Source organism: Phyllopteryx taeniolatus, chromosome 6 (assembly GCF_024500385.1).
Source record: "Phyllopteryx taeniolatus isolate TA_2022b chromosome 6, UOR_Ptae_1.2, whole genome shotgun sequence".
Lineage (NCBI taxonomy): Eukaryota > Metazoa > Chordata > Actinopteri > Syngnathiformes > Syngnathidae > Phyllopteryx > Phyllopteryx taeniolatus.
The window spans coordinates 18,956,552-18,982,079 of NC_084507.1; the positions used below are offsets into that span (position 1 = coordinate 18,956,552).

General features: G+C 40.3%; 2 protein-coding genes across 23 annotated transcripts in view; both read right to left on the reverse strand.

The window, feature by feature from the left end:
* Positions 1 to 4,581, reverse strand: part of myh14 (myosin, heavy chain 14, non-muscle) — a 58,411-nt gene extending 53,830 nt beyond the window's left edge. For 7 of the 14 annotated variants that reach the window (XM_061776328.1, XM_061776325.1, XM_061776324.1 and 4 more), the window contains exon 1: positions 4,217 to 4,371. The gene's annotated coding sequence lies outside the window, so the exon portion shown is untranslated. Of the gene's footprint in view, positions 1 to 1,812; positions 1,903 to 2,127; positions 2,148 to 3,761; positions 3,861 to 4,216; positions 4,381 to 4,510 lie in introns of those variants that run through there. The other 7 variants (XM_061776317.1, XM_061776318.1, XM_061776320.1 and 4 more) reach the window with 7 other exon arrangements.
* Positions 4,582 to 6,116: 1,535 nt separating this feature from the next.
* kcnj14 (potassium inwardly rectifying channel subfamily J member 14) overlaps positions 6,117 to 25,528 on the reverse strand; it is a 53,140-nt gene continuing 33,728 nt past the window's right edge. For 3 of the 9 annotated variants that reach the window (XM_061776341.1, XM_061776339.1, XM_061776335.1), the window contains 4 exons: positions 21,559 to 21,643; positions 18,276 to 21,089; positions 11,758 to 12,075; positions 6,117 to 11,637 (listed from right to left, as the gene is read on the reverse strand). In XM_061776341.1, the coding sequence (XP_061632325.1) occupies positions 11,413 to 11,637; positions 11,758 to 12,075; positions 18,276 to 19,280 (1,548 nt within the window). In that variant the 5' untranslated portion in view covers positions 19,281 to 21,089; positions 21,559 to 21,643 and the 3' untranslated portion in view covers positions 6,117 to 11,412. Of the gene's footprint in view, positions 11,638 to 11,757; positions 12,076 to 18,275; positions 21,090 to 21,558; positions 21,644 to 25,528 lie in introns of those variants that run through there. The other 6 variants (XM_061776342.1, XM_061776337.1, XM_061776340.1 and 3 more) reach the window with 6 other exon arrangements.

The following is a 25,528-nucleotide window of genomic DNA, read 5'->3' on the forward strand; positions in this document are numbered from 1 at the left end:
TTTGAGTTCCAGGCCCAAATAAAAAATAAAAATAAAGAATGGATGGGTTGCATCATGAAGGCCATCCGCCGTTAAAAACTGTGCCAAGCAACTCATGCAAGTGACTCACTTTGGTGACCCTGATGGGACAAGCTGAAAGTCGCAACTAGCCATGGGCTGGTGTCAAGTTTCTGACTGTATGATAATCTTGAACAAAAATATTGCAGTTACAGCTCAAAAATGTATTATTTTGATATCCATCCATCCATTTTCTGAGCCGCTTCTCCTCACTAGGGTCGCGGGCGTGCTGGAGCCTATCCCAGCTGTCATCGGGCAGGAGGCAGGGTACACCCTGAACTGGTTGCCAGCCAATCGCAGGGCACATACATACAAACAACCATCCGCACTCACATTCACACGGGCAATTTAGAGTCTCCAATTAATGCATGTTTTTGGGATGTGGGAGGAAACCGGAGTGCCCGGAGAAAACCCACGCAGCCACGGGGAGAACATGCAAACTCCACACAGGCGGGGCCGGGGATTGAACCCGGGTCCTCAGAACTGTGAGGCTGACGCTCTAACCAGTCGTCCACCGTGCCGCCTATTATTTTGATATATTTAGGTAAATCAATGTTTTCATTAACGCAATCTATTTTAGCGCCAAACAACTTAAACATAAAAGAAAATAAACAATTGAATTTTTCTAAATAAAATTAAAGTGAAATACAGAAGTAAAAGTACTTATTTCTCAGAAGACGGTTAGCTACTTCTCTGCTCTGTGAAGTAACGTCAGAGCTGATTTTTTCATAGATTGTAGACGCACGAGCTGGTTGCAAATGTTCATTTAAAGACAGCCAGATATAGTTAGATATTAACGTTACCTTGAATTTGGTATCTCCCTCAAAAATGTGATATCATACTGGAACTACTGCCTCCTCTAGCAGCCACTAAGCACCTTTGCCATATCCTTCATCTGCCAAGCCGGGGTACGTGAACGATTACCAAAAGAGCTGGCGTTTTCAACAAGGGGTAAATTTGTTTGTAAATTTCATTGACTGATCGCACCAACAATGGCTAGGGTAGAGGTCGTGTCACTTTGCTCATAAAACAAAAACACACACAAAAATAAATAAATAAATAAAACAGCTCATACCGCTGACCAAAAGTTTTTTAACTGACTTTTTAAAACCATGGCATACCTTGAAACCAGTAACCGGTCCATGCCTATTAATGACAACTTGAGTGACGGCATATCTGAAACTTGCTTGTAAATCTAATTTTAGCCAAAAAAAAATAAAAACGATCAAGCAACGGCTCAGAACTCGAAAATCGTCTTGTCTTAAATTGGGGCACTTTAAATCAAGGTACCACTGTACTCACATGTAATCTGATTGTTTTAAATCTGGATTATACAAAAATATATTTTCCCCAACTATATTATGTTCCCTATTAAGAGCAAACCTTCAGTTTTGTAAATTCCTGGTTTATTCCTGTTCAATCCTATGAATTGCCACAGAAAGTTTGCAACAAAATATTTTGCTATCCTGATGGTGTACCTTTCCTTAAACTGTCTTGATTGTTTTACATAATATTAACTGTTTCTAAAGTTATTAAAATATTAACTGTTTCTAAACTTTTGACGCTGTCTGCAAGACAAGTTTCTCTTTGGGACAATAAAGTACAGCTAGGCGATTATTCGAAATGTAATCGTGATTTCGATCTTGGCATCTCGCGACCATAAAAACATTATAATCGAAGAAAAATCAGTAATGTGCCGAAAGGGGGCAGAGTATGTATGCAAATTCCTCCGTTGTAAAAGCACCCTTACCGCACCTATATTCTTGCAGCAAGCATTTGACGTATGTTATTCTGCCCTCCCTGAGAGTGCTTTGAACTGTTTATTGACACCCCAGTTGGAGTTAACTGTAAAACAAAACACATAACAAAAATTACACACATTGTATATCTAAATATGAGAGAGTTCATAAACATCGCCAGCTTAATGCTAGCACTCAATGGAAAAGCCTACTGGCCAGCTAGCAATAATTAGCATTATACATCATGGGAGGGATTTACCTTCAAATAACTAATAATCACACACAAATGGGTGTAGTAACAGATACAGACAGGTAATATAACAATACTCACAGGCATATATGCTTCCCACTCTGTGAAAAAAATGAGTTATATTAATGATGTTTGCCACTTTTTTCTACTACTCTTTATTTTAAATGTAGTATCTTCATGCATGCACCACACTTATTAAAAACAAATACCTGCTGTTTCACACTTATTTAAAACAAATATCTGCTGTTTCTACTGCACAGCAGGTATTTGTTTTTATTATTTACATTTGTTTTTATTGCTATTGTTTGTATCATTTATTTTACTTGTTCCCAAAAAATCTGGTTGGTCTAAGTTTTTAAAGTTTATATAAAGTTGAGTTTTGGAAGTTCAATAAATAAAAACATTTGAAATCAGTGAATAATCGTTTCTTAATTGTGATTTCCAGCAAAATAATCATGATTTTTTTTCATGATTACCCAGCTCTACATTAAAGTATACTAAATTGAACTGAACTGACATGCAATATACAATATTCAGTTATTCCGTATTTATTTAAACGTACAGTGTTTTTGGTATGGTTGACAGCAGCAAAACGACTGGCTCATGGTAATAATCAGCCTGGTCAATTTTGTGACCCTATTGGATTCATCAAAAGTCCCAAACAATGTGAAAATCATGTGCCGGAATGCAGCCATTTCCATAAAGTTGTCATCATAAATCCTTTGTTATATGTGCAACCTCTTGTGAGTTAGGCAAGCGTGGGAGATGCGTACTCATTTGTATACAATTCCATCTTGTTAGTCCTGTTCCTACACACACACTCACACACTCACAGGGACGCACACACACAGAAGCAAACAGCTGCCCTCCATAGCAACATCCTGAATGCTGTAGCTCAACAACAAAAAAATAAACTAAGGCCATCCATAATGGAAGGGGGCCAAATTTTGTTTTTTTAGACAGACAGACAGACAGACAGACAGACAGGGAGGGAGGGACGGACAGACAGACAAGACAGACAGACAAGACAGACAGACAGACGATAGATAGATAGATAGATATGGGAAGAAACAAACGGAAAAAGGAAAGCAGAAAGGAATTAATGATGGAATGCATAGGAAATGGGAACAGTGGTTAGCAGATCTGCCTCACAGTTGTAGGTTCTGGGTTCGTATCCCGTCTCTGGACGCAAGAGTGGATGGAATGAAGGAAAAAGGAGGACAGGAAGGTACTATTGGTCAGAAGGGAGTAAATTAATTTTAAAAAGGAAAAAGCAAGAACTACATTTGAAGTGAAAAAGACAGATTGGAATTAAAAGTAACCATAATCAAAATAGTCTATGGTCTTTGAAATATATTTTACGTTATTGTATGTTTTGGAAACAAATTACCACACCTAACATCTTCTGTTTGGCTGACACGTCACAAATTCAAATTACTCTGGTAAGAAAAGACTAAAATCATTGTATCGATTCATTGTTTTGGGTCGAAGTCTTATTTTTTCAGAAGAGATAGACAGACAGACAGACAGACAGACAGACACACTTTCTTCATCCCGTCAGGGGAAACAAATCACATTTGAATTGGTACGAGATTGGAGCTGGACACACCTTTCTCCTCCTGGCTTTAAGGTGCGTGATGAGACATTTTATCATTAAGGCAAGGTTTGAAATGACGCTATTATTATAATGACAAGCAGACAGACAGACAGCACACCTTTGCGGTGGTGGTGGGAGACCCTTGAAAATGACCCCCACTCAAAACCACACCTCGGTGATCGGTTACAAAGACGACCAAGGATCACGGCCCTTTTTCCTACGAACATGTGGAAGCCAAAATGACAGGATATCATAATACACATTTTTCCCCCCTCGCTGTGAAACGTTAACAGCACACAAATTAGCTACTAGTCACAACGGTTGCAATGCGTAATAAATGGTCATAGTCAGGCGGGTGGCTTTCCCTTTGTAAAAAAGCCATTTCGAGGCACGTCTTTTAACAAAGGTTAAAAAGCCCCGTGAACGCCTCACCATCAACGTTCATTCTTACGCCACCGGGGGAGACTCAACTAGCGCTAGCCGGCTACAACGCACAAATAGGAGGGAGGCGTTCAAGGCTCTCACACCGGTTCCTTTTTAAATTGAATTACACTCAAATTCAAAAGCTCTTACCTTCCGGTTGCGCTCCGAATGGTTAAATGTGTGCGGAGGAGCGTCTTGAGGGTGTTTCTCGGCTATTTTGCTCTCTGATAGGTGTGTAGCCTACCGCAGAGGTGTCTCGTATCATCGCAACGTTCAAGCCCAGTGGAGCCGCACATTCACCGCACACACACGTCCTGCTTGGGAATAAAGTAGATAGATAGAGAGAGAAGTAAGGGCAAGGAGGTTGGCTTCAACCCGAGCGCCGCGCTTCCTGTCCGAACGCCAATTAGAAGCGAATATTCGGGCCCAGTCGCGTTCACACACCAATGAGAAGATACAAGGCACCGTGAACCCACCCGAAAGACTCGGCAACAGCCGTCCGCCCCTTGACTGGCACGACACGGAAGCGGTGACGAATGGCGTCAAAGCCATGACGCCGCTGACCAATGATGACAGGCGCGGGGCGGTGCTAAAGCGCGAATCGACGTGCAAACCAGCCAGTCGGAGCGCCGCAGCAGGTGCCTGTGCGTCAGCCTCGCGCAACAGTACGGAGATTTGCACGCCCTTTGTTTGCAACGACGCGGCTGCGGAGAAGGCTGCACCGATCTGGGATCGGTTTGATTGACCCCTTAACACACGTCCAGGGGAGCAAGATCTGACTCCAGGCCCGTGATTCAGATCATCCACCCAGTGCTGACTTGAACGTGAAGGTCTTGGCGAGTATGAATCACATGGTTTCGTGACTGCCCGTGGTGGGCACTGGGTAGTAACGAATTAAGGAGATTTTTCAGGTATTGTACCTTACGCAAGTAGTGACTTTTATGACGATTTTTTACTTTGAACACACATGTATGTAATTTCTACTCCATACTGTGTCAAAACTGACCATTTCAGACTGTTTTTTAATAGGCACGTACTCACCAGGATACTTTTGTGTGGAAGAACTGTGAGTGACTGCAGTGGACCTGAACTAAAATCATGAAAAAACTTTGGTTGCAAGTATGCCCCAAAAAGTTTTTTTTTTTTTTTTCCTTAAAAAGAAAATCTAGATTAATCAAGGGAAGTTCTGGGAGTTCTGGGAGGCATTTTCTCACAGGTAAGACTGCCTGGTGGTTAGTAGCCACATCTAAAGGGACAAAATGGGAAGCAAACCTCCATCACTGGGTTTGTGGATGGCATTTTCTCACAGGTAAAAGAGAGTGAGTACTAGACTGGCCTGCCAGCATTCCAGACCTGTCTCACATTGAAAATGTGTGGTGCATTCTGAAGAGCAAAATTTGACAACTGAGACCCCGGACTGTTGAGCAACAGATGTTGTACACCAGGCAAGAATGGGGAAAAATTCCACCAACAAAGCTTCTACAATTAGTGTCCTCAGTTCCCAAATGCTTATTGAGTGTTGGTAAAAGGAAAATGTATGTAACACAGTTGTAACCATGCTCCTGTCCCAGCTTTTTTTGAAACACGCTGCAGGCATCAAATTCAAAATGAGTGAATCTTTGCAACAACAACAAAATAAAAATACTGTTTCATCAAATATCTTCTGTTTTGTCAATTGAATATAGGTTGAAAATGATTAGCAAATAATTGTCTTCTGTTTTATTTATGTTTTACACAACATCCCAACTTCATTGGAATTGGGGTTTGCAGTAAAAAAAAAAAAAAAGTTTTTACTTAAGTACATTTTGGAGTATGTACTTTCTTTTCCTTTTACTCAAAGGACTATAAAGAGTACTTCTACTTTTACCTGTATTTTTTTCAACACAAGCATCTGTACTTCTACTTAAGTAAAGAGTGTGAGCAATTTTGCCATCTCAAGAGTACTAGGAAGAGTACTGGAGTTGAATATCTCTTTGTCAGGTTAAATACACATAAAAGAAGCTACAATAAAGTCCATTTCAGTTGTGCCAGTTGGGACAACTCCAAAAAAGCTATTCAACCTTGATTTATTTGTTCTCACACAGTCAGTTTCATTTGGAAGCCCTGCATGCCAGAAGCCATCTCTAAATGTAATATGAAAATACATTTTTACCATGGTACAATTCACAAATATGTAAGTTTTAGAAATAAAATGGTCTAAATCAGGGGTGGGCAAAGTATGCTCCTCTTTGTTCTTCAATCTGGACCATAACATTAAAATACGAAAAATATTTTACAGACATATTTTAAGTTTTTTTTTTTTTTCCCCAAACCTATGACTGACCTGGTCCATCTATCCATTTAAAAAATCTAGTGCGGCCCTTGAGCTAGAAACTTTGCCCACCCTGTGGTCTAAATACATAAAGTTATGATGGAAAGGTGACATGATAAAAAAAGAACACGTCAGTATTTTTCTGCAATGTTGAGAAAAAAAAAGTGCTAAAGTGATGGTGCTCTAAAGTTCAAGTTACATTTCATGGAAGTGAAGACAGGCCCCATGGCCCACCACGCAGCCTATAAATAGAACTTGAGGGTGGACGTTTATGGGAAGACACAATTGACAACATTCAAGCACGTAGGTTACAAAACCTTCATAACGACAGTGACATTAGGACAGAGGTAAAACCATGTTAATCTCTCATGCATTCCTGAAGTGAGAAGAATAAGAATAGAGGTTGTGCATTGAACAGGGAAAACACCAAAAAGTGACACTCATGACAATTGAATAAACTGGTACACTTATTGTAGTACAACTACAGTGTTGCCCCTCAAATTCACAGCTCACCTTAATGCAGATTTTTTTTTCATTATTCACTGAAAAACTCAACCTATTTGCTGTTTTAGTCCCCAGGCCAAAGCCCTGTATAATACAGTGATGCCTTGAGCGTGATCTGACGTTCAATTTTTTCGGGATGAGAGCTGTCAAATAAATTTTTTTGCTTTGGCTTGTGAGCAAAAATTTTAGATACAAGTACTGTATAGTTGCAATGAACTCAACACTTCACAACAAGCAGCAGTTTGGGAGATAGTGAACAATTCTTTCAAAAAAGTAGACAGATAACAGCAATACTCACAGGCATATATTGTTTATCCTGTGCGAAAAACAACAATTATTACAGGAGCTTACTGAACAGTTGTGATCGGCTCCTTCATGTATATCCATCCTTTTATGCATTCTTTTAACCACTTATCCTCAATGGGGTCATAGGTGTGCTGGCGCCTATCCCAGCTATCTCTGGGCGAGAGGCGTGGTACACCCTGAACTGGTCGCCAGGCAATCGCAGGGCACATATAAACAAACAACCATTCACACCTACTGACGATTTAAAGTCTTCAATCAACCTACCATCCATGTTTTTTGGAATGTGGGAGGAAACCGGAGTACGCAGAGAAACCCCACGCAGGCACGGAGAGAACATGCAAACTCCACACAGCGGAGGCCGGATTTGAACCCGCGTCCTCAGAAATGTGAGCCAGATGTGCTGACCAGTCGTCCACCGTATACCTGGATTATACTGCTCCCTGGTGGTAGCCTAAGGCAGCACACACCAGATGGAGCGGCACATGAATTCATCATGAAGCACAAACTTGTTTAATTCTGTACATTGTATTTAATTTTGTGATTCCTATGTTTTAAAGAAGTAATATATTATAAAGTGTTATTGTTCTTATTAAAAAACACATTACAAAAACTTTTTTTTTTTCAAGTGGATAAATGGCATTTCAATTCATTTCAATCGGGAAATACGTGATACGAGTGTTTGAGTTACGAGCGTGGTTGCTCAGCAAATAAAATCGTATGTCAAGGCATCACTGTATACAAGTATTGCTTTGACGCCATCTTGTGACATCTTCATGCCTCGGAACTATGTTGAATTGAGTTGAGTTTCATTTAACCAAAAGCAGTGCTTAGCCGCTTACTGTGTCATCTATAACCAATCATAAAACTTACCTGGAGACTGTCATTCATTTGCACATTTTCGTCATTTACTGTACCCTATAGTCTGTTACAGAAAATAAGTATCTTAGCTTCTCCAATGCTTGTTTGTGTTGTGAATTCTCATAATGCAGATTCCCTTCATGCAGTTGCTCTACTTAAAACAAAAAAAATACAGACTGTCCAAATGACGTGACATTCAAAATAAAGATTTTAAGCATATCTAAATTGACTGCTGCAGCTCAAGGGACAATTTAAAATGTTTCTCAAAGGCACCACCCCAGTACAAATAGTCACAGTTTGGGACCCAATTGAATTGTTACATATCAACAGGAATAAGGAGTATGGATTAACATTTGTTTACATACAGTATTTGGTTTAGCACATCAGTTCAATCCTGCTCCAAGCAAGGCAAATCTTCAGGACAAGTGCAACTAACTACCTCTTCTCCAAAATAGGAGAATATACTTTAGGCCTCCGTACATACCAAGACACTTTCAGGGTTAATACTCCTCTCCATCCAAAACAAAAATTGTGCTTTAGTACAACAAGGACCAAAAGATAAATATACAGTGAACCCCCATGATATCATGGATTTTTAAGCGATCTTTTTTTTTTTTTTTTTAATGGGTTTTTACAATATACAGGTCCGAATTTAGATTTGTGCACTTTTGATGTAGTATCACATTCTACAGCGGCACAATATGCCAGCCAATATGCAGCAAAATTAAGAGCAAGAAGAATACCGAATACAACCCCAATTCCAATGAAGTTGGGACGTTGTGTTAAACATAAATAAAAACAGAATACATCCATCCATCCATCCATTTTCTGAGCCGCTTCTCCTCACTAGGGTCGCGGGCGTGCTGGAGCCTATCCCAGCTGTCATCAGGCAGGAGGCGGGGTACACCCTGAACTGGTTGCCAGCCAATCGCAGGGCACATAGAAACAAACAACCATTCGCACTCACAGTCGTGCCTACAGGCAATTTAGAGTCTCCAATTAATGCATGTTTTTTGGGATGTGGGAGGAAACCGGAGTGCCCGGAGAAAGCCCACGCAGGCACGGGGAGAACATGCAAACTCCACACAGGCGGGGACAGGGATTGAACCCGGGTCCTCAGAACTGTGAGGCTGACGCTCTAACCAGTCGGCCACCGTGCCGCCAAAACAGAATACAATAATTTGCAAATCATGTTCAACCTATATTTAATTGAATACAAAGAATATATTTAATGTTCATACTGATAAACTTTATTGTTTTTAGCAAATAATCATTAACTTAGAATTTTATGGCTGCAACATGTTCCAAAAAAGCTCGGACAAGTTCATGTTTACCACTGTGTTATATCACCTTTTCTTTTAACAACATTCAATAAACGTTTGGGAACTGAGGACACCAATTTTTTGTAAGTGGAATTCTTTCCCATTCTTTCCCAACTTTGCGTCAATAACAGTCCGGATGGTTCTTTTCCTCTTTGGCCCGGAGGACACGACGTCCACAATTTCCAAAAACAATATGTGGACTCGTCGGACCACAGAACACTTTTCCACTTTGCATCAGTCCATCTTAGATGAGCTCGGGCCAAGAGAAGCCGGCGGCGTTTCTGGGTGTTGTTGATAAATGGCTTTTGCTTTGCATAGTAGAGTTTCAAGTTGCACTTACGGATGTAGCGCCGAAATGTATTTACTGACATTGGCACCATTAATGCTGAAAGGTACGTACAGGTTTTGGAGAAACATATGCCGCCATCCAAGCAACGTCGTTTTCATGGACGCCCTGCTTATTTCAGCAAGTCAATGCCAAACCCCATTCTGCACGTGTTACAACAGCGTGGCTTCGTAGTAAAAGAGTGCGGGTACTAGACTGGCCTGCCTGCAGTCCAGACCTGTCTCCCATTGAAAATGTGTGGCGCATTATGAAGCGTAAAATATGACCATGGAGACACCGGACTGTTGAACAGCTGAAGTTATACATCAAGCAAGAATGGGAAAGCTTCAACAATTAGTGTCCTCAGTTCCCAAACATGTATTGAATGTTGTTAAAAGAAAAGGTGATGTAACACAGTGGTAAACATGACCCTGTCCCAGCTTTTTTGGAACGTGTTCCAGCCATAAAATTCTAAGTTAATGATTATTTGCTAAAAATTATAAAGTTTCTCAGTTTGAACATTAAATATCTTGTCTTTGTAGTGTATTCAATTAAATATAGGTTGAACATGATTTGCAAATCATTGTATTCTGTTTTTATTTATGTTTAACACAACGTCCCAACTTCATTGGAATTGGGGTTGTATATGTATTACAATGTTGTATTCTCTTTTTGTGTGTGTTGCTGCTCCATGTATGTTAAAGTCAGTCAGTCATTCAGTCAGTCACATTTATTTAAAGATTTATAATTACCATAACATCTATGGCAATTTCCATTAACCCATCTATGGCAATACACATTATATGATAGCAATAAGATAGCAGGGTTTTCTTACACAAAATTATAGTGTTTGCTTGAACATTCTAATTCTCTTTTATAAATCAGTTTTACCGTTAATTAACTAGAAGTGACAAATAAACAACTTGAAGTAAGCGCGCTTCGGCTTACCTTCATTTCCTCATAGTGATGTTATACGATAATCTCATTTCTTGGCAGCAAGAGTGAGAAGGAGGTAAGGAATACTTGGGTGTGTTTTGATACGTTTAAGTGTATTTTAATGTATTTAAATATGTTTACAGCATGTGGGAGGGGTAAAACTATTTTAAAAAATGTACGTTTTTTTTTTTTTATATCTCAGATTTTCACCTATCGCGGGTGTATCTGGAATGTATCCCCCACGATAAACAGGGATTCACTGTTCATTATACTGAAAGAATTAAAAAATGAAAGAAGATGTCACAATCATGCTATGTTTCTGCATACTGTCCAAAACAAAAATAGAGCAGACAGTAATTACATGGAAAAGCTTGAAACGGCTGCTCGTTCATCGCTGTTTCTCCATGTAATTGATGTCTAAAAAACACAAGCAACATTCCCAAAATATACAATATACTGTCCATACTTACCATATAAAATAATGATGAAAAATCAACTTAATACTGAGATACATTCCTGGAGTGTACCTAGGAGGATACACTACCATTCGTTGCATACAAATTCATCTGAAACTCCTCCAACGAGGTGGTCTACTGGAAGTGCAGTTGCAAGTCACAGCCACCATGGGATGCTGTTGTTGTGCTGCGGTAGTGATGGGCCAGTTTGGGACTTAGCAGACTAAAGTTTTCAATGATTTTGAAAGATTGCCAGGCCCAATCAGACAACAAGGTCAGTCTAGAATCATTCCAAAGCTCTTTTGTAGCTTTGTCGTCCTGTCATTTTCTCAATTGAAGTGGAGGTGGTCTGACAGTCTCCTGTTTGATGCAACAGGGCACTTGGGCTCTGGGTCAGGTTCTTCCCCAGAAGAAATGAGCTGCAGAGCCACTTCGTTCTCATAGCAGAATGATGAGCGTGAGCTCTTTAAGTATTTCAGTTCCGCAAGCTCTTTAGCGCTACACAAAGGCGTGTTTGGGATTTCGTATGTCCGATGGAAGAATGAGTAGTCCACCTGCAAAAATGGATAAAAAGAACATGTGGCTTAGAGATGTGGCCCATTTTTTTTGGTTTGTTTTTTAAATCTGGGCCTGGGACAGGCAGTGGCTGGGTATTGGGGCACTATGGTTCTTACCTCGTAGCAGTTGTTCTTCTCAAAGAGGACAGCTTCAAAACGATATCCCCACTGGATTTCCGAAGCCAGATAGGAACTGCGGCATTGCGTGGTCATTGCTGTGGCCTCCACCATACCCTCCAGTATCACCACCACCTCCAGTTCCGTGTCACTTTTCAGGGTCTTGCGGTCCATCTCGAAGAAAGGCGACTCGTCGTTGATCTCGTGGACGATTGTGACGGGCGAGACCAAGAATATCCGGTCGGTGCCAGTGTCAAAACCAACATTGATGTCCAAGTTGTCCAGCGGAAGGAACTCTCCTTCTGGTGTCACCCTGGACTATTGCGAAGGTGGGAATCGAGGGGTGGGGGTGATGAAAATAGTAGATGGAACCATTACGGGATGCAGGTGAGGTTTAAGTTAAACATTTGAACATCCATTTTCTATATCACCTACATTGGATATAAAAAGTATACACACCCCTGTTCTAACACCAGGTGTTTGTGATTAAAAAAAAGAGACCAAGATAAATCATTTCAAAACTTTAAAAATCTTTTTGAAGAAAACGAAAATAAACAACTGAGATAATGTGGTTGCAGAAGTGTGAGGACCCTCTCACAACTGGGATGGGCTGTGTTCAGAATTAACCAACCACATTCAAACTCATTAAATGAGATGTTTAATGACAGTAGACACACACCTGCCACTTAATTTAACATTTAAAGTTCTTCTGATAAACTCCAACTAAATTTTAGCTGCCCTTATGTGGTGCCGTTTGTAAAGCGGCTCGCTCTGAAAATAACAGCAACATTTTGTCACATTTAGTCTGAAAACTGTTAAAAAAAAACTTGTGAATTGTGCACTTTTAGAACTATATTTGTCAACTCTAGTGTTAAATCCAAATATTAAATGTTGCACCTAAATCATGAATTTAAATGTTAAATGCACATTTAAAAATAACTAATAAATCTAAATGTTAAATATATATCTAAATATAAATCTTAAATCTAAATGTTAAATATACAGTGTTCCCTCGCCACTTCGCGCGTCACATTTTGCGGCTTCAGTGCTTCGTGGGTTTTTCCAAAATATTCACAAAAATTTTTTTCAAACATTTTTTAAATTAAAAAAATAAAATAAAATACAGCCATATCGACAGCCATATTGCGGAAAGACGCGTTGTTTCATGTTGCTGCGCGCAAGAGAAGGTTTCCCTGCATGCCAAACAAATAGATGAGTTGACTCAGAGGGTTTGTACATGCCTGTACTGTACGGGCACTCATATAAGGCGCGTGATTGGTTCCAGGCGCGACATTGACCAATGAGAGCACGTGTGGATTTATCCCGTGAGCTGATTGGCTGCGCATCATCGCAGCCTCACCCAGCATCTTCCCTTGTTGTGTCTCACCAGTCTCGTCCACGCTGTTTTGTTCGCAATAACTTTTTTTGTATAAGCGATAATTTTTTTGATTAGTTAAGCAAGCCCTTACTACCGAAGCGCTGTGCCCCTACGAAAGCTTCCTCCGGAGCGTCCAAGAGGAAGAAGAAGATGATGAAAAAGCGACAAAGTGAAACACCAACACAAGCCTCTTCGCCTCTCTCAGAAGGCAATGTTGATGAATGTTAATTACTGTATAATAGATGTTAATTACTGTATAAGATTTTAGAATTAAAGATTTAAGTAAATATGTGTACTGTTGTAATCTTTGTCTCAAATATGTAAAGTATAAATACTGTTTACATATTTTAAACATTCTGGTACCCACATCCACAAAAAATTTTCACCTTTCGCGGGGGGTTCTGGTCCCCATTAACCGCGAAAAACGAGGGAACACGAGGGAATATCTAAATCTTAATGTTAATTCTAAATATTAAAATATATATGTAAATGATAAATGCTAAATCTAAATGTTAAAACTATATCTGAATTTAAATGTTAAATCTAAATATTAAATCTATATCTAAATGTTGAATGTAAATGTTTAATATATAGCTAAATGTTATAAATTGAAATACAACTGTTTAATATAGATCGAAATGTTAAATACATATCTAAATATAAATGTTAAAGCTAAATGTTTCTGGTGTAACTAAATATTGAGCTAAAATGCAAATCTAAACTGCCGACAGGCGGAAGTACCAATATAAAAGCTCAACCTCGGAGTGTGTCTATAGTCCAGCCAAAAAATAACATAAAAAGCATCTTACTTGGGGAAATGGACTCTTGGACACAGATCATAGTTATAATAACTACATGAAATAACAAACACGTTTGGAGAAACTTTATTTGACGTGTACTTTTAGTGTTTAGCCGTCACTTTTAAGAACGGCCGTCCACCTGCCACCCGATGGAGGTGGACGGCCAAGGCACTAAAAGTACACGTCAAATAAAGTTTCTCCAAACGTGTTTGTTATTTCATGTAGTTATTATAACTATGATCTGTGACCAAGAGTCCATTTCCCCAGAAAGGATGCTTTTTATGTTATTTTCTTTGGGACTATAGACACACTCTGACGTTGAGCTTTTTTTTTTGGTACTTCTGCCTGTCGGCAGTTTAGATTTGTATTTTTGCTAAATATTTAGTTCCACCAGAAACATTTAGCTTTAACAATTATATTTAGATATGTATTTAACATTTAGAATTGTACTTCACAGTTAGATACAGTTTTAACATTTAGATTTAACATTTAGATTTAGCATTTATCATTTCCATATATCCATCCATCCATCCATTTTCTGAGCCGCTTCTCCTCACTAGGGTCGCGGGCGTGCTGGAGCCTATCCCAGCTGTCATCGGGTAGGAGGCGGGGTACACCCTGAACTGGTTGCCAGCCAATCGCAGGGCACATACAAACAAACAACCATTCACACTCACATTCACACCTATGGGCAATTTAGAGTCGTCAATTAACCTACCATGCATGTTTTTGGGATGTGGGAGGAAACCGGAGTGCCCGGAGAAAACCCACGCAAGCACGGGGAGAACATGCAAACTCCACACAGGCGGGGCCGGGTTTTGAACCCCAGTCTTCAGAACTGTGAGGCAGACGCTCTAACCATTCGTCTACCGTGCCGCCCCATTTACATATATATTAACATATTTGACAAATATAGTTCTAAATGTGCAGAAAACTGACTCTTGAAAATTCATACCAGTTTTTTTAAACACTGTTTGAGACTAAATGTGACAAAACGTTGCTGTTATTTTCAGAGAGAGCCAGTTTACAAATGGCACCCCATATGCCCTAGTAGTCTTTTCCTGACATTTTTTCATTTCTAGCAGAAGCCTGAAGGTCTTGTGCTGAAACTGTACACTATTTGGAATGGTTCATAATTCCCTCCAGGCCTCCATCAATACCTTACCTTAGTTTTAGAATTGTGAAAAAAATGCATTTGAAATCCTCCAAATGCATGTGGGAAAATGTGTTATAGTCCATTAAAACGACGGTTAACCTTTCATATCACATAAACCAAGCATTTGAACAGGGGTGTGTCGACTTTTAATATCCCCTGCATCTTTATTAGGGTTGACCCGTCGCCAGCCAGTCACAGGGCAAATATAGACAAAGAATCATTCACACATCTTTGGATAATTTTGACTCTTCAATGAACCTAATATGCATGTTTTTGGAATATGGGAAATAGCCGGAGTACCTGGAGAAATCCACACAAGCAGAGGTAGAACATGCAAACTCCACACAGGAAGACGGGAGCCCGGATTCAAACCCCTTCGAGGCGGATGTGCTAAGCACTCGTACACCGTGCCAACAACATTTGCAATCATGTCACATTTATTTGCAATAATCAAATACTGTGAAGTCTCATCACTGAACTCTCGCTACCGAATCATATCCACTCACACTATTTACAATTGTATTTGTTTGATCCTCAAAAACCTAATCCCATCCGCCCCTTTCTCTTTGCTATGATATTAAGAGAGATCACATTTACTACCTTCACAGATAAATGTGGAGGCATCCCACTCGCATGTATAACACTTCTCACAGTGAGTTAGAGTTAAGTTTAAATGTGCTCCAAGGAATCAGAGGGTTATTTTAAATATAAGAACACAGAGAAAAGGGAGTTGACAAGGGACAATTGTGAAGTAATAGTGGGCAAGTTAATCCATGGTAAATCTTCCTAACCCCCAAAGGGAGAATAAAACAAGCTCTCATTAACTTCAGACCACAGGACAGATGGTCTCAGCACTCTTGTTTGTCACTCGCATTTATCTCTACTGCAAACATTCACAGCAGCATCTAATGTATTCATACCGTGTTGAACTTTTCTGTTGGCTGTTGAACTACCCAAGGTTCTTTTTTTCTCAAGACATACTTGTCATTTTAATTAAGACAAAAAGAGAAAATACTAATTCCATATATCCTCAAATAGTGACCATCCCCATAATTGGCTCTGTGCATACTGACACATTCCATTTCCCATCAAAAAAAGGGATTGCAACTATAATTATCTCACCTAATATACACTGTTGTTCCCACACAGAGATTAAGCGTTAACTGCAATGCCCAGTTTAACACAGTTGCTAACCAAAACAGCAGCAATTGGACAAGTGTAGAGTCCTGCTACGTGTTGTAAATGAGTTCCCTGAGCACTATTAAACATGATCTATCATCTATGCGTAGAGGGCAGCTAACAACGATTAACATTCCAGTAGACGATGTGATGGGTCCACAATGTGTTTGTGTTTCAGGGAATTTCTACTAACTCATTTGGTCTGACCAGTCTATCTTGTTTCTCTTCTACAGTCTTCCTATTTTTTTCTAATGCACCAGTAACATTGTTTGTACAAATAGAGGCCTTCCCATCAGAGTTAAATAGGGCATTTTCTCTTCATTTTGCTTCCATTTTACATTACTGTGTACCCTGCTGTTCACGGTGGATAGGGACCAAGCCCTGCCGTCAATAGCGAAAATCCACGAGTGAGACGGCCCCGGAATGGTTTATAATTGCCTAAAGATGCCACAAAATTGTGGCAAAGCACTACATGAAGCTCTTCAACTCACTTCAACATACTGTTGTTCCTTGTCCTCAAGATGCCACAAAGCAATACTTTTATTGATTTGGCCTGGGCAAAAAAAAAAAAAAAAAAAAAAAAAAAAAGAGAATAGCTAAGTTTTTCAGAAAATAATGGATAGGTTACCCCAATGAAAAAAAAAACAATTAACGAATCATGTAATTCACATATTTTTTTTGTGGTAAAACCTATCCTCCGTTATTCGCTGAAAATCTCATCCATGAATGCTGTCACTTCAAACAGCGGGGTTTGCGTTTGTTTGTGTGGGACCTGGACCTCCTGAAAGCCAAATTCCCATTTGCGGTTATTTTCTAATCTAAATGCTCTATAAATAAAGTTGAGTTGTATTTCATAATTTATTTTTTTGTAGCATTCTGAGTATGTGAATTGATAAAGCCATTTCAATACTGCATATTGAGTAGAATGTATTTTTAATTAGTAATTAATTTTACACGATTTAGTAATAAATTATTTGAAGCAACAAAAAAATTGAAGGGCCACTCGGGAACCGAAAGAGATTACTAATTCAGTGAGATTAGTGTTGGTGATGAGGTCTGCAGATTGTACAAGGAAGTCTTGGCTGAAGTTGGTCGCAAACAAGCGGGTCGACATGATCTTGAGGATAGCAGCATTGAAGAAGATAAATGACTCTGTGCAAGAGTGACTGGTTCAAATCCTGGCTCAGACTGTCCGCATGTCGAAGTGCCCTTGGGCAAGACACTGAACCCTAATTCGCTCCCAGTGGGCCTGGCAGAGCCTTGCATGGCAGCAGTCGCCCATTGGTGTATGAATGTGTGTGTGAATGGGTGAATATGAGGCTTTTTAAAGTGCTTTGGGCACTGTGATAGTGTAGATAAAGCACTATATACAGCAAGTGCAGTCCATTTACCATTTAAAGGTAAGGAGTTAGTTAGCTCAAGAGGCTGTAGTTCTAGTACACTCACCTGCAATTATTTTTTTAAATTTTTAATTCAGTCAAATTCTATAGTTATGTCAAAATCTTGGACTTATCTGTTTTGTGAACAAAATTATTTTCTGTTATCTGCTTATGCATTTAAATGACATCAAAGACCTATTTGAAAGACCTTTATTTTATCCAAATAAGTCTCTTAATTGATTAATACATATGAATTTAGTATCACTGAAATAAAAATGATTTGCTTCAACCTGGAACCAGAAATAAATAAATTCACCCAAAACTTTAGCTGTCTGTTTTTGCATTTGAACTTTTTAGTTATGTAACATGGGTTGATGTTTGCGTACATGCAAGATGCATGCTGTTAGTGTTTTATGGCCCTTTCTCGTTTTTAACTCAACAACAACTCAACAAGTTTGATGTGCAGGGGGTCGGGGGGGGGGCATTATTTTTCACAACAACTCAACAAGTTTGAAGTGCGGTGGGGGGGCATTATTTTTCATTGTTTTCGGAGCAGGGCTCTGTCCCTCTCCCCCGTGAACAGCAGGGTTTCACTGTTCAGTCATTATTGATCTCCTGTCACTTACCTTTAACAGTTGTGCTCGGACATGCGCCTCTACCAGGTGACTCTTGCGCAGGTTTCCAACTCTCCACATCATGCACAGTTTTCCATCCCTGAGAGCCACCACGGCTGTTTCTGAGAAGACCAGAGTTTCGTTGCGCTTCTTGGGCTTGGCGATCTTTGCCATGACTGCCCCGATGATGAAGGCGTCAATAATGCAGCCCACAATGCACTGCAAAACGACCGCCACCACCGCCAGGGGACATTGTTCGGTCACGCTTCGGAATCCGTAACCGATGGATGTCTGCGTCTCCAAGGAGAAGAGAAAGGCCGCCATGAAGCTGTTCACTTGGAAGAAGCAGGGCTCCTCCACCGCCGCCTCTCTGTCACTCGAGGGGCCGGTGATGGGGATGAGGCGAACGGAAAGGTCCCCATGCGCAGAAGCAATGAGCCAGAAGGCAAATCCAAAGAGCAGCCAAGAGAGAAGAAAGGAGAGAGTGAAGATGACCAGCATCCAGCGCCAGCGGATGTCCACGCAGGTGGTGAAGAGGTCACTGAGGTACCGCTGGCCCCTCTCGCTCATGTTGACAAAGGTAACGTTGCAGCGTCCGTCCTTGCCCACAAAGCGCTTCCGGGGCCGGCGGCCTGCACGCTTGGTGCGCCAGCGTTGCGTAGTGGAGGGGGAAGAAAGGGAATTCCGGTCTGAGGTTGACTGGCCTTCCCCTCTTCCTCCTTCACTACTTCCTCTTCCCCTCATCAGGTCTGAGCACATTGCCCCCATTCTCTCCCCGCCTTCTCCTCCCACTGACTCTCCTGTGCTACTCTGCCTCTGTGCATCGCTGTGAAGAGGTAGGGACATGCCATTGATGGCATGGGTCAGGGAGGGGCTGCTTGGGGTTCCAGAACCAGTTGGGCTACCTCCTGCCTGAGCAGTGTCTGCTGCACTCTGTGCCAGCCTCATGACCTCCTCCTCCTCTACTGGCCCATCCACCACAGCACTAAAGCGCCGTTTCACACGTGCTGCGCCCATCAGGCTCTCTCAAGTGTCACTTTTCTTCAATGTGACACAATCAAGTTGTGCGATATAGTAACAATGGTGTCAGTCTTTAGTGCGTCCTAAAATAAAAAATAATCAGAATCCATAGTGTCCCATTGCAATAGGAGAACTCCCTTCAAACTCATTGGTCAGTTACATGTTGCAGGTGTCCTTCCTATGTCGTTTGCAAGAACAATCCTTTCATTGGCAGATCACACAGGAAAACTGGTTTCATGAAGTACATCCTCAGGTGTGTTCATGGAAGAACAGTGGCCAGAAATTGAAGCAAAATCAAAAACAATGACAGTAGTGGTAACTCGGCATATATCTGGAGGTAAGAATTGATGTGCGAGGAACGGAAGGGCTGGATTGACCTCAACAGGCATGAAAAAGCATGCAGGATTTGCTCAGTTTAAAGAAATAAAATGGAAGACAATCTTAGGCACAATTTGACAAAGGCTATGCATATATCCGGCAAACATATTGGGCATCGGTGCATGGAAACAGACAAATACTGAGGGAGATATGATAAAATAATATCGTAACATGCAGATGAAAAGAAAAAAAAAACATGCCGTTTCTTACGATAAAGTTCTTCAGTTTCATAACCCCTTGGTATTGGCTTGCCAAAAGAAAAAAAACAGTACATTGAAGACATTAAATACTCAACTCATGTTACTAAATCAACTAACAAATCCGTTTCAGCTCATTTAAGTTCTGTCAAGACTGACAGCTACATTTAGAAGTCAAGAACAATGTCACATAGAGGGCCCAAGTAAAAGAAGTTTGATAGCCATCTCTTCTTGAGCCATCACATTACAGCTTTAACAACTTCACATTTTGTCTTCAACAGTCTCCATAGCTGCCTGACTGCCATTGTGAATTCACTGAAGATTATTACATTATACAAGAAATCAAATGGAACAGTTGTCTAAACCCAACCAGACATACCTCATTTAAAGCTCAGCGTCAATGCCGAGATATCGCCTAAGCCTGATCAGATACAAAAGAAAAAAAATAACAGAGCGATTACTTTGTACTTGAATTCGGCATTAATCATGTTAGTTGGAAGATTTATGCAAAGGAAAAAGGTAAGTACACAGGTCACCTGAAGATGTCTTTTAGTTTTCTGCGGGTCAAGTCAAGAAGATGGTTTTAAAGTTTTGAGTCTTGAGTGGCTGAGAGGGTAAATGTCAGTGGCTTTGAGAAGTTCAGTCTTAACTCAGATTCCTGTTTTCAACAAGCTCTCGGAAGGCCACCTGAACATCAGAATTTCTGGCAAAGTGAAGTAAATAAGGAAACACTTCAAAATAAACAAGCATCAATAACATGGGATTATGCAAGCACATCTAACAATCAAAACATGTAGAATTACCATTTACCTTGTATAGTAATTTCCGGATCACGCTACAGAGTCCTGATAAGTTTAAAGACTTTGCAACATGAAATCCTTTGGACAAAAACAAACACTTAACTTAAACACCTTAATAGAAGCTACTGATATAATTGTAGATACGCAGGTGTATCCATGTGATTCCTGCATCGTACTACAACAAATGAAAATGAGGAAAAAGATCCCTCCTGAAATGGGAAGTGACATATGGGTTCATCTTCGTCGGTGTGTTGACTTTCCCTTCTGATACATGTTCAGTAAAAAGACTGAGTGCTCGGTTGCTCCGGAGAAAAAAATCAGAAGAGAAAACAATGCCGAATATGCATTATTTTTCCTTTTCTGGGTTGTTGAAGGTGGTCTCTTTTCTCTCGCTTTACTCAAGGATGCACGTGTCTAACACAATGCCAGACCTTAAAAAACATGAGAAACATAGAATGATGATTAATGACAGTAACCCATGGTGCATTATCCTACTGAAGAGAAAGCAATCTGAAGGTAGGTGTTAATTGAATACTTGTAAAACTGCTCTTGTGTGCAGTACTTCAAGAGTAACTACGCTGCAGTACAGTATATAAATCTAAAGAAAATTGCAAAAAGAAGCTTGGCTTTTGCCATAATCGGGCTTTATGCAGCGAGGAAAACTGTTGATAACATTGCATGAGCACTTCAGTTAATCGTTATACCTTCTCTAGGCCCATAAAACAAACTAGCTGCAGTAAAACCTACATCCAAATGGGCATGTGACTCACTGGTTGGATAGAAAATGGTTGTAAATTGCAGACTACCGGTATGGGCAACCACAACATACATTTTCCTTGAACAACTCCACAACGTTTTATAGTCAATGGTCATTGCAAAAACAGATGATCAGACTCCTACCGTGAATGCAGTCTTCTGTTGTTGTTTTTTTACAGTCAGTCTTATCTCAACAAGATCCTACAGATGTCCGTTATTGTCTGTGAGCCTGGGAGGAGAATCAAATAACAAAACAATGTAGATTTCATCATTCATTATACACTACATTTACACTACTCAGCACAAGATGTATATCTGAACATGTACAGTACGACCATGCATATCTTAAGGGTCCAGTGTATAAAAAAAATAACCACTCTTATGAGTATTTAAAACACATGGGCTTTCTTTTGAGGTCTCGGAAAAGAAAGCCGCAGATTGAAACCAGTGATTCTCAAAGTGTAGTAGGCGGGCTACCTCTAGTAGTTTGTGAAAGAGTCACTAAATTGAATGTTCAAACTGTACATAATGTTACAGTGGGTTAAACTTTTCTTCGTTTTTTCCCCCGTTTTTTTAAAATCCCAATATATTTGTTAAGTTCAGTTGTATTTAACTATTAATTACAATATAATTACATTTAATCTTCAAGAATTGTCTGTTTTCAAGCATTTATTTTGGTTCAATTATTGTTTAACTTTTATGTGCAATACATTTTAATTTAATCCTTATTTAGGTACTTTTCTTAAGTGTAGCATAGCCCTAATTTAATGAGGCTTACATATAACTAAGTGTGTATTTCCTTTCTCTAACAAAGGCTCAAAGCAGAGAGTTCTGACCTTGATGGCTGCACTGCACTTGAGCCCAACACTGGTCTGCTATTTCCATTACTGGGTCTCAAGAGTGTCGCTGGACGACCGATGACAGTTAGCTGGAGGAGGTGATTATGGAAATGCAAGAGTGTGTGTTGTAATCGCCCATGTGTTGCCTTATCTTAACAAGGTAAAGTGGCTCGTGAAGGAATGTGCTGGGGTCACTTGTGACGTCCGCCACTGAACAAATATCAATTCACACTCCTAAAAGTAACTGATGAAGGCTGACAGATGTGACAACAGTGTAGCGCAAACATCTCTTTCTAGTGTGAGAGAGACTGACAGATCCCACAAGGGAAATTCAACAGTTAAGGTGTCATACTTTATAATACAATTCATTGCTGTTTGTTAATGTATGTTGTTTTAGTGGGAAGAGGACAATGTGTAATTGCAGCCATCATTTCGTGAGTGGAGTATTATCACTGCTCTTGGCCAGTGTGGTAACAGACAATGTGAAAGGGTACCCTTAATAAAGGTGCCATATTTCACCAAACCAACTTTTTCTAGTATTTGGGATGTAATATTGGCTGTATGGTGCCTCAGTAAACATGTGAAATATGAATTAAAATCGTCCACGCATTCCTGAGTTCCGGATGTTTTTTCTGCCGACAGGCCTGAAATCAGGTCGTTTGAATTTTTCGAGCTTATCTATGTCACTAGCGAAGATCTCCGCCTACCTCGCTGCTCCCGAGCCAGCGCTGTCAACATGAGAAACACATATGCTCTGTGTGCATCTTCTACACGAAGACAACCAATCAGAGGAAAGGGGGCGGTCTTAATATATAGACAAAGCGGATACAAAACTGGGTCAAACAGAAGTACCTGTTAGAGGGGCCTTTTTGGGACACTCGTATGACAAAACCAAGGTGTTTTTTGAAATGCAATTGACACTTTTATACTAAGTCCATGTTAGAGAGTCAATCTATGCAGGTCTAAATAGCCAAAATATGGGCCTTTTAAATGCAGAATGACCTGGTGATAACTGCTGGTGACTTAAATATCTTTGCGGAGATCATCTCTGCCAGTGCCTTGATCGACTTCACCAAAATCGCGTTAGACCAGTTGTCGACCTCGCGCCACTATTTAGACTTGGTCTGAGCAGGTGTAAATTTAGATTGACTTGATGCCACCAAATTGTCACTCCACTTGGACACACCCAGCTTGGCGCAGACTGGGCTGCCAAATTGGCAAAAACTTGCAGTGAACCTTGCGCTTGCACGGAAATCAGGACACGCCGGCATTTGTGCCCCACAGCAATTATAGAGTCGTTTGTGTAGTTTTATGCCGTATCAGAGTAATAATTTTTTTGTGCCAATGAGCCCCCTCTCTTACTATAAACGCTCTCCTTGACCGCTTCTTGTGCCTTCAAATCCCCCTGATTAGCTGTGATTATTTGGGTGTTATGTGGATGGATTACAGTTGCAGGGGACTGATCAAATTGTAGTGTGAGTTACTGAATATGCTACACTTACTCTCAGTGGTTATGTGTACAATGTTTTTTCTGTTTCCGGCACTATAATTTTCACATCATATTAAGTTTCATGCTTTTAGTAGGTATAGACTCATCAATAATGTTCTCCCAATGTTACAACGTCAAACCAAACCGACCCACGACGATACAAATATGTGCACATCGATACTTTGCTATTGATCGGTGGCAGTTAGAAACCAGGACACAGATTAGAACACTCTGTCACATAACTCTCTTTACTCAGGCCTGCTTGCTTTGTAGCTCTTGCATATAATTTGAAATAGCTTTACAAAGGACATTTGGGTAATACCTAATATACATAAAGATATAACACATGCAAGACATAATTGCATTTTAAAACAAATACATGACATGCCAACCACTTAGTGTCCCTTTGTTTTAAGCCAGTTTGATCAATAACTGCTAGTGCAGTTCCATTCCCCAGCAGCATTTTGTGATAGAGGAGAGGGTATGTTGTATTAGCTAAAACAATGTGAGCTCAGAACCCTGCACGCACACACACCCTAATTTCATGGCCGACAACAAGCAGATGCGTGTGCTTGTCTTGGCAGCCAGTCTCATTCTGTCTAATTGAAACTCCTCCGCTTCTTTCTTCCGTCGGCCGCGTGCAAAGCTGGAGGTCATTGTGTGATGACGACCAAATGTTAATCTGGGTGAGAGCTAAGAATGCTGCAGGCTTCCAATTAAGAAAAATACTTGGAACGCAACAATAAACAATCAGCACTGCCCGTACCGCTTTATCCACACAAGGGTCGGGGGCGTGCTGGAGCCTATCCCAGCTATCTTCGGGCGAGAGGCAGTGTACACCCTGAACTGGTCGCCAACAGGAGCGCAATCATTTTCACATTGTTTTCTGGATTACAAGAAATCTGCCCAGTGGAAGGAAATCACAATAAGTCATGCTGAACATTGCCAAAAGCATGAAGCTAATTTATACGAGGGGCAGTCAAAAAGTAATGAGTAATATTCCTCTAAATGTATTTATTGCAATAGAAAGGCAATATAAGCACAGAAATAAAGCCCAAGAAGTTTAATCGCTGCTTTTCAATATAATCTCAACACAGACTGTCCATCAATGAACAAGGGCATGTATGCCAGCCCCGTAACATTCAGTAGGCTGTGCTTTTAACCAATTGTTTACAGTTTGCTTAACTTGTTTGTCGTCAGAGAAGTGCTGACCCCTAATACCTTCTTTTAAAGGTCCAAAAAGGTGATAATCTGATGTTGCCAGATCGGGTGAGTATGGGGGATGGTTTATGGTTGTCCAGGAACGGATGACTTCACGAGCTCCTTTGCTTGTCATGGAAGTCACTCAAAGCAGGCTCTTGTTCTTTGCCTTTGATCCTGGACACCCACTTTTTGACTGTGCTGTAGCCTATTGCAGCTTCCCCATACACATTTTGCAACCTTTTGAAAAGGTTTAGTCGTGATTTCCCTTCCAAAGCAAGAAATTCAATCACGAAATTCAATCACAGCTCTCTGCTTCTGACAGGCATCCAACAATGATGTCATTTCCAAAATGGCTGACAGGAAGAGGGCAGCTTAAACAAAACTTTTTAAAAAAAATAAACCCGCAAACAAGAATTTAAATTTTCAGGAAGATTATTGATAGATTAATAGTAGGTTAAATTAAATTGGGCTCATTACTTTTTGAATGCCCCTCGTACATTGCAAAATCAAAGATTTATCGATGTTGGAAACGTCCAATATTTTGTCACTGTGCCTCACCTGTACAACTCCTATCTTAAAATGT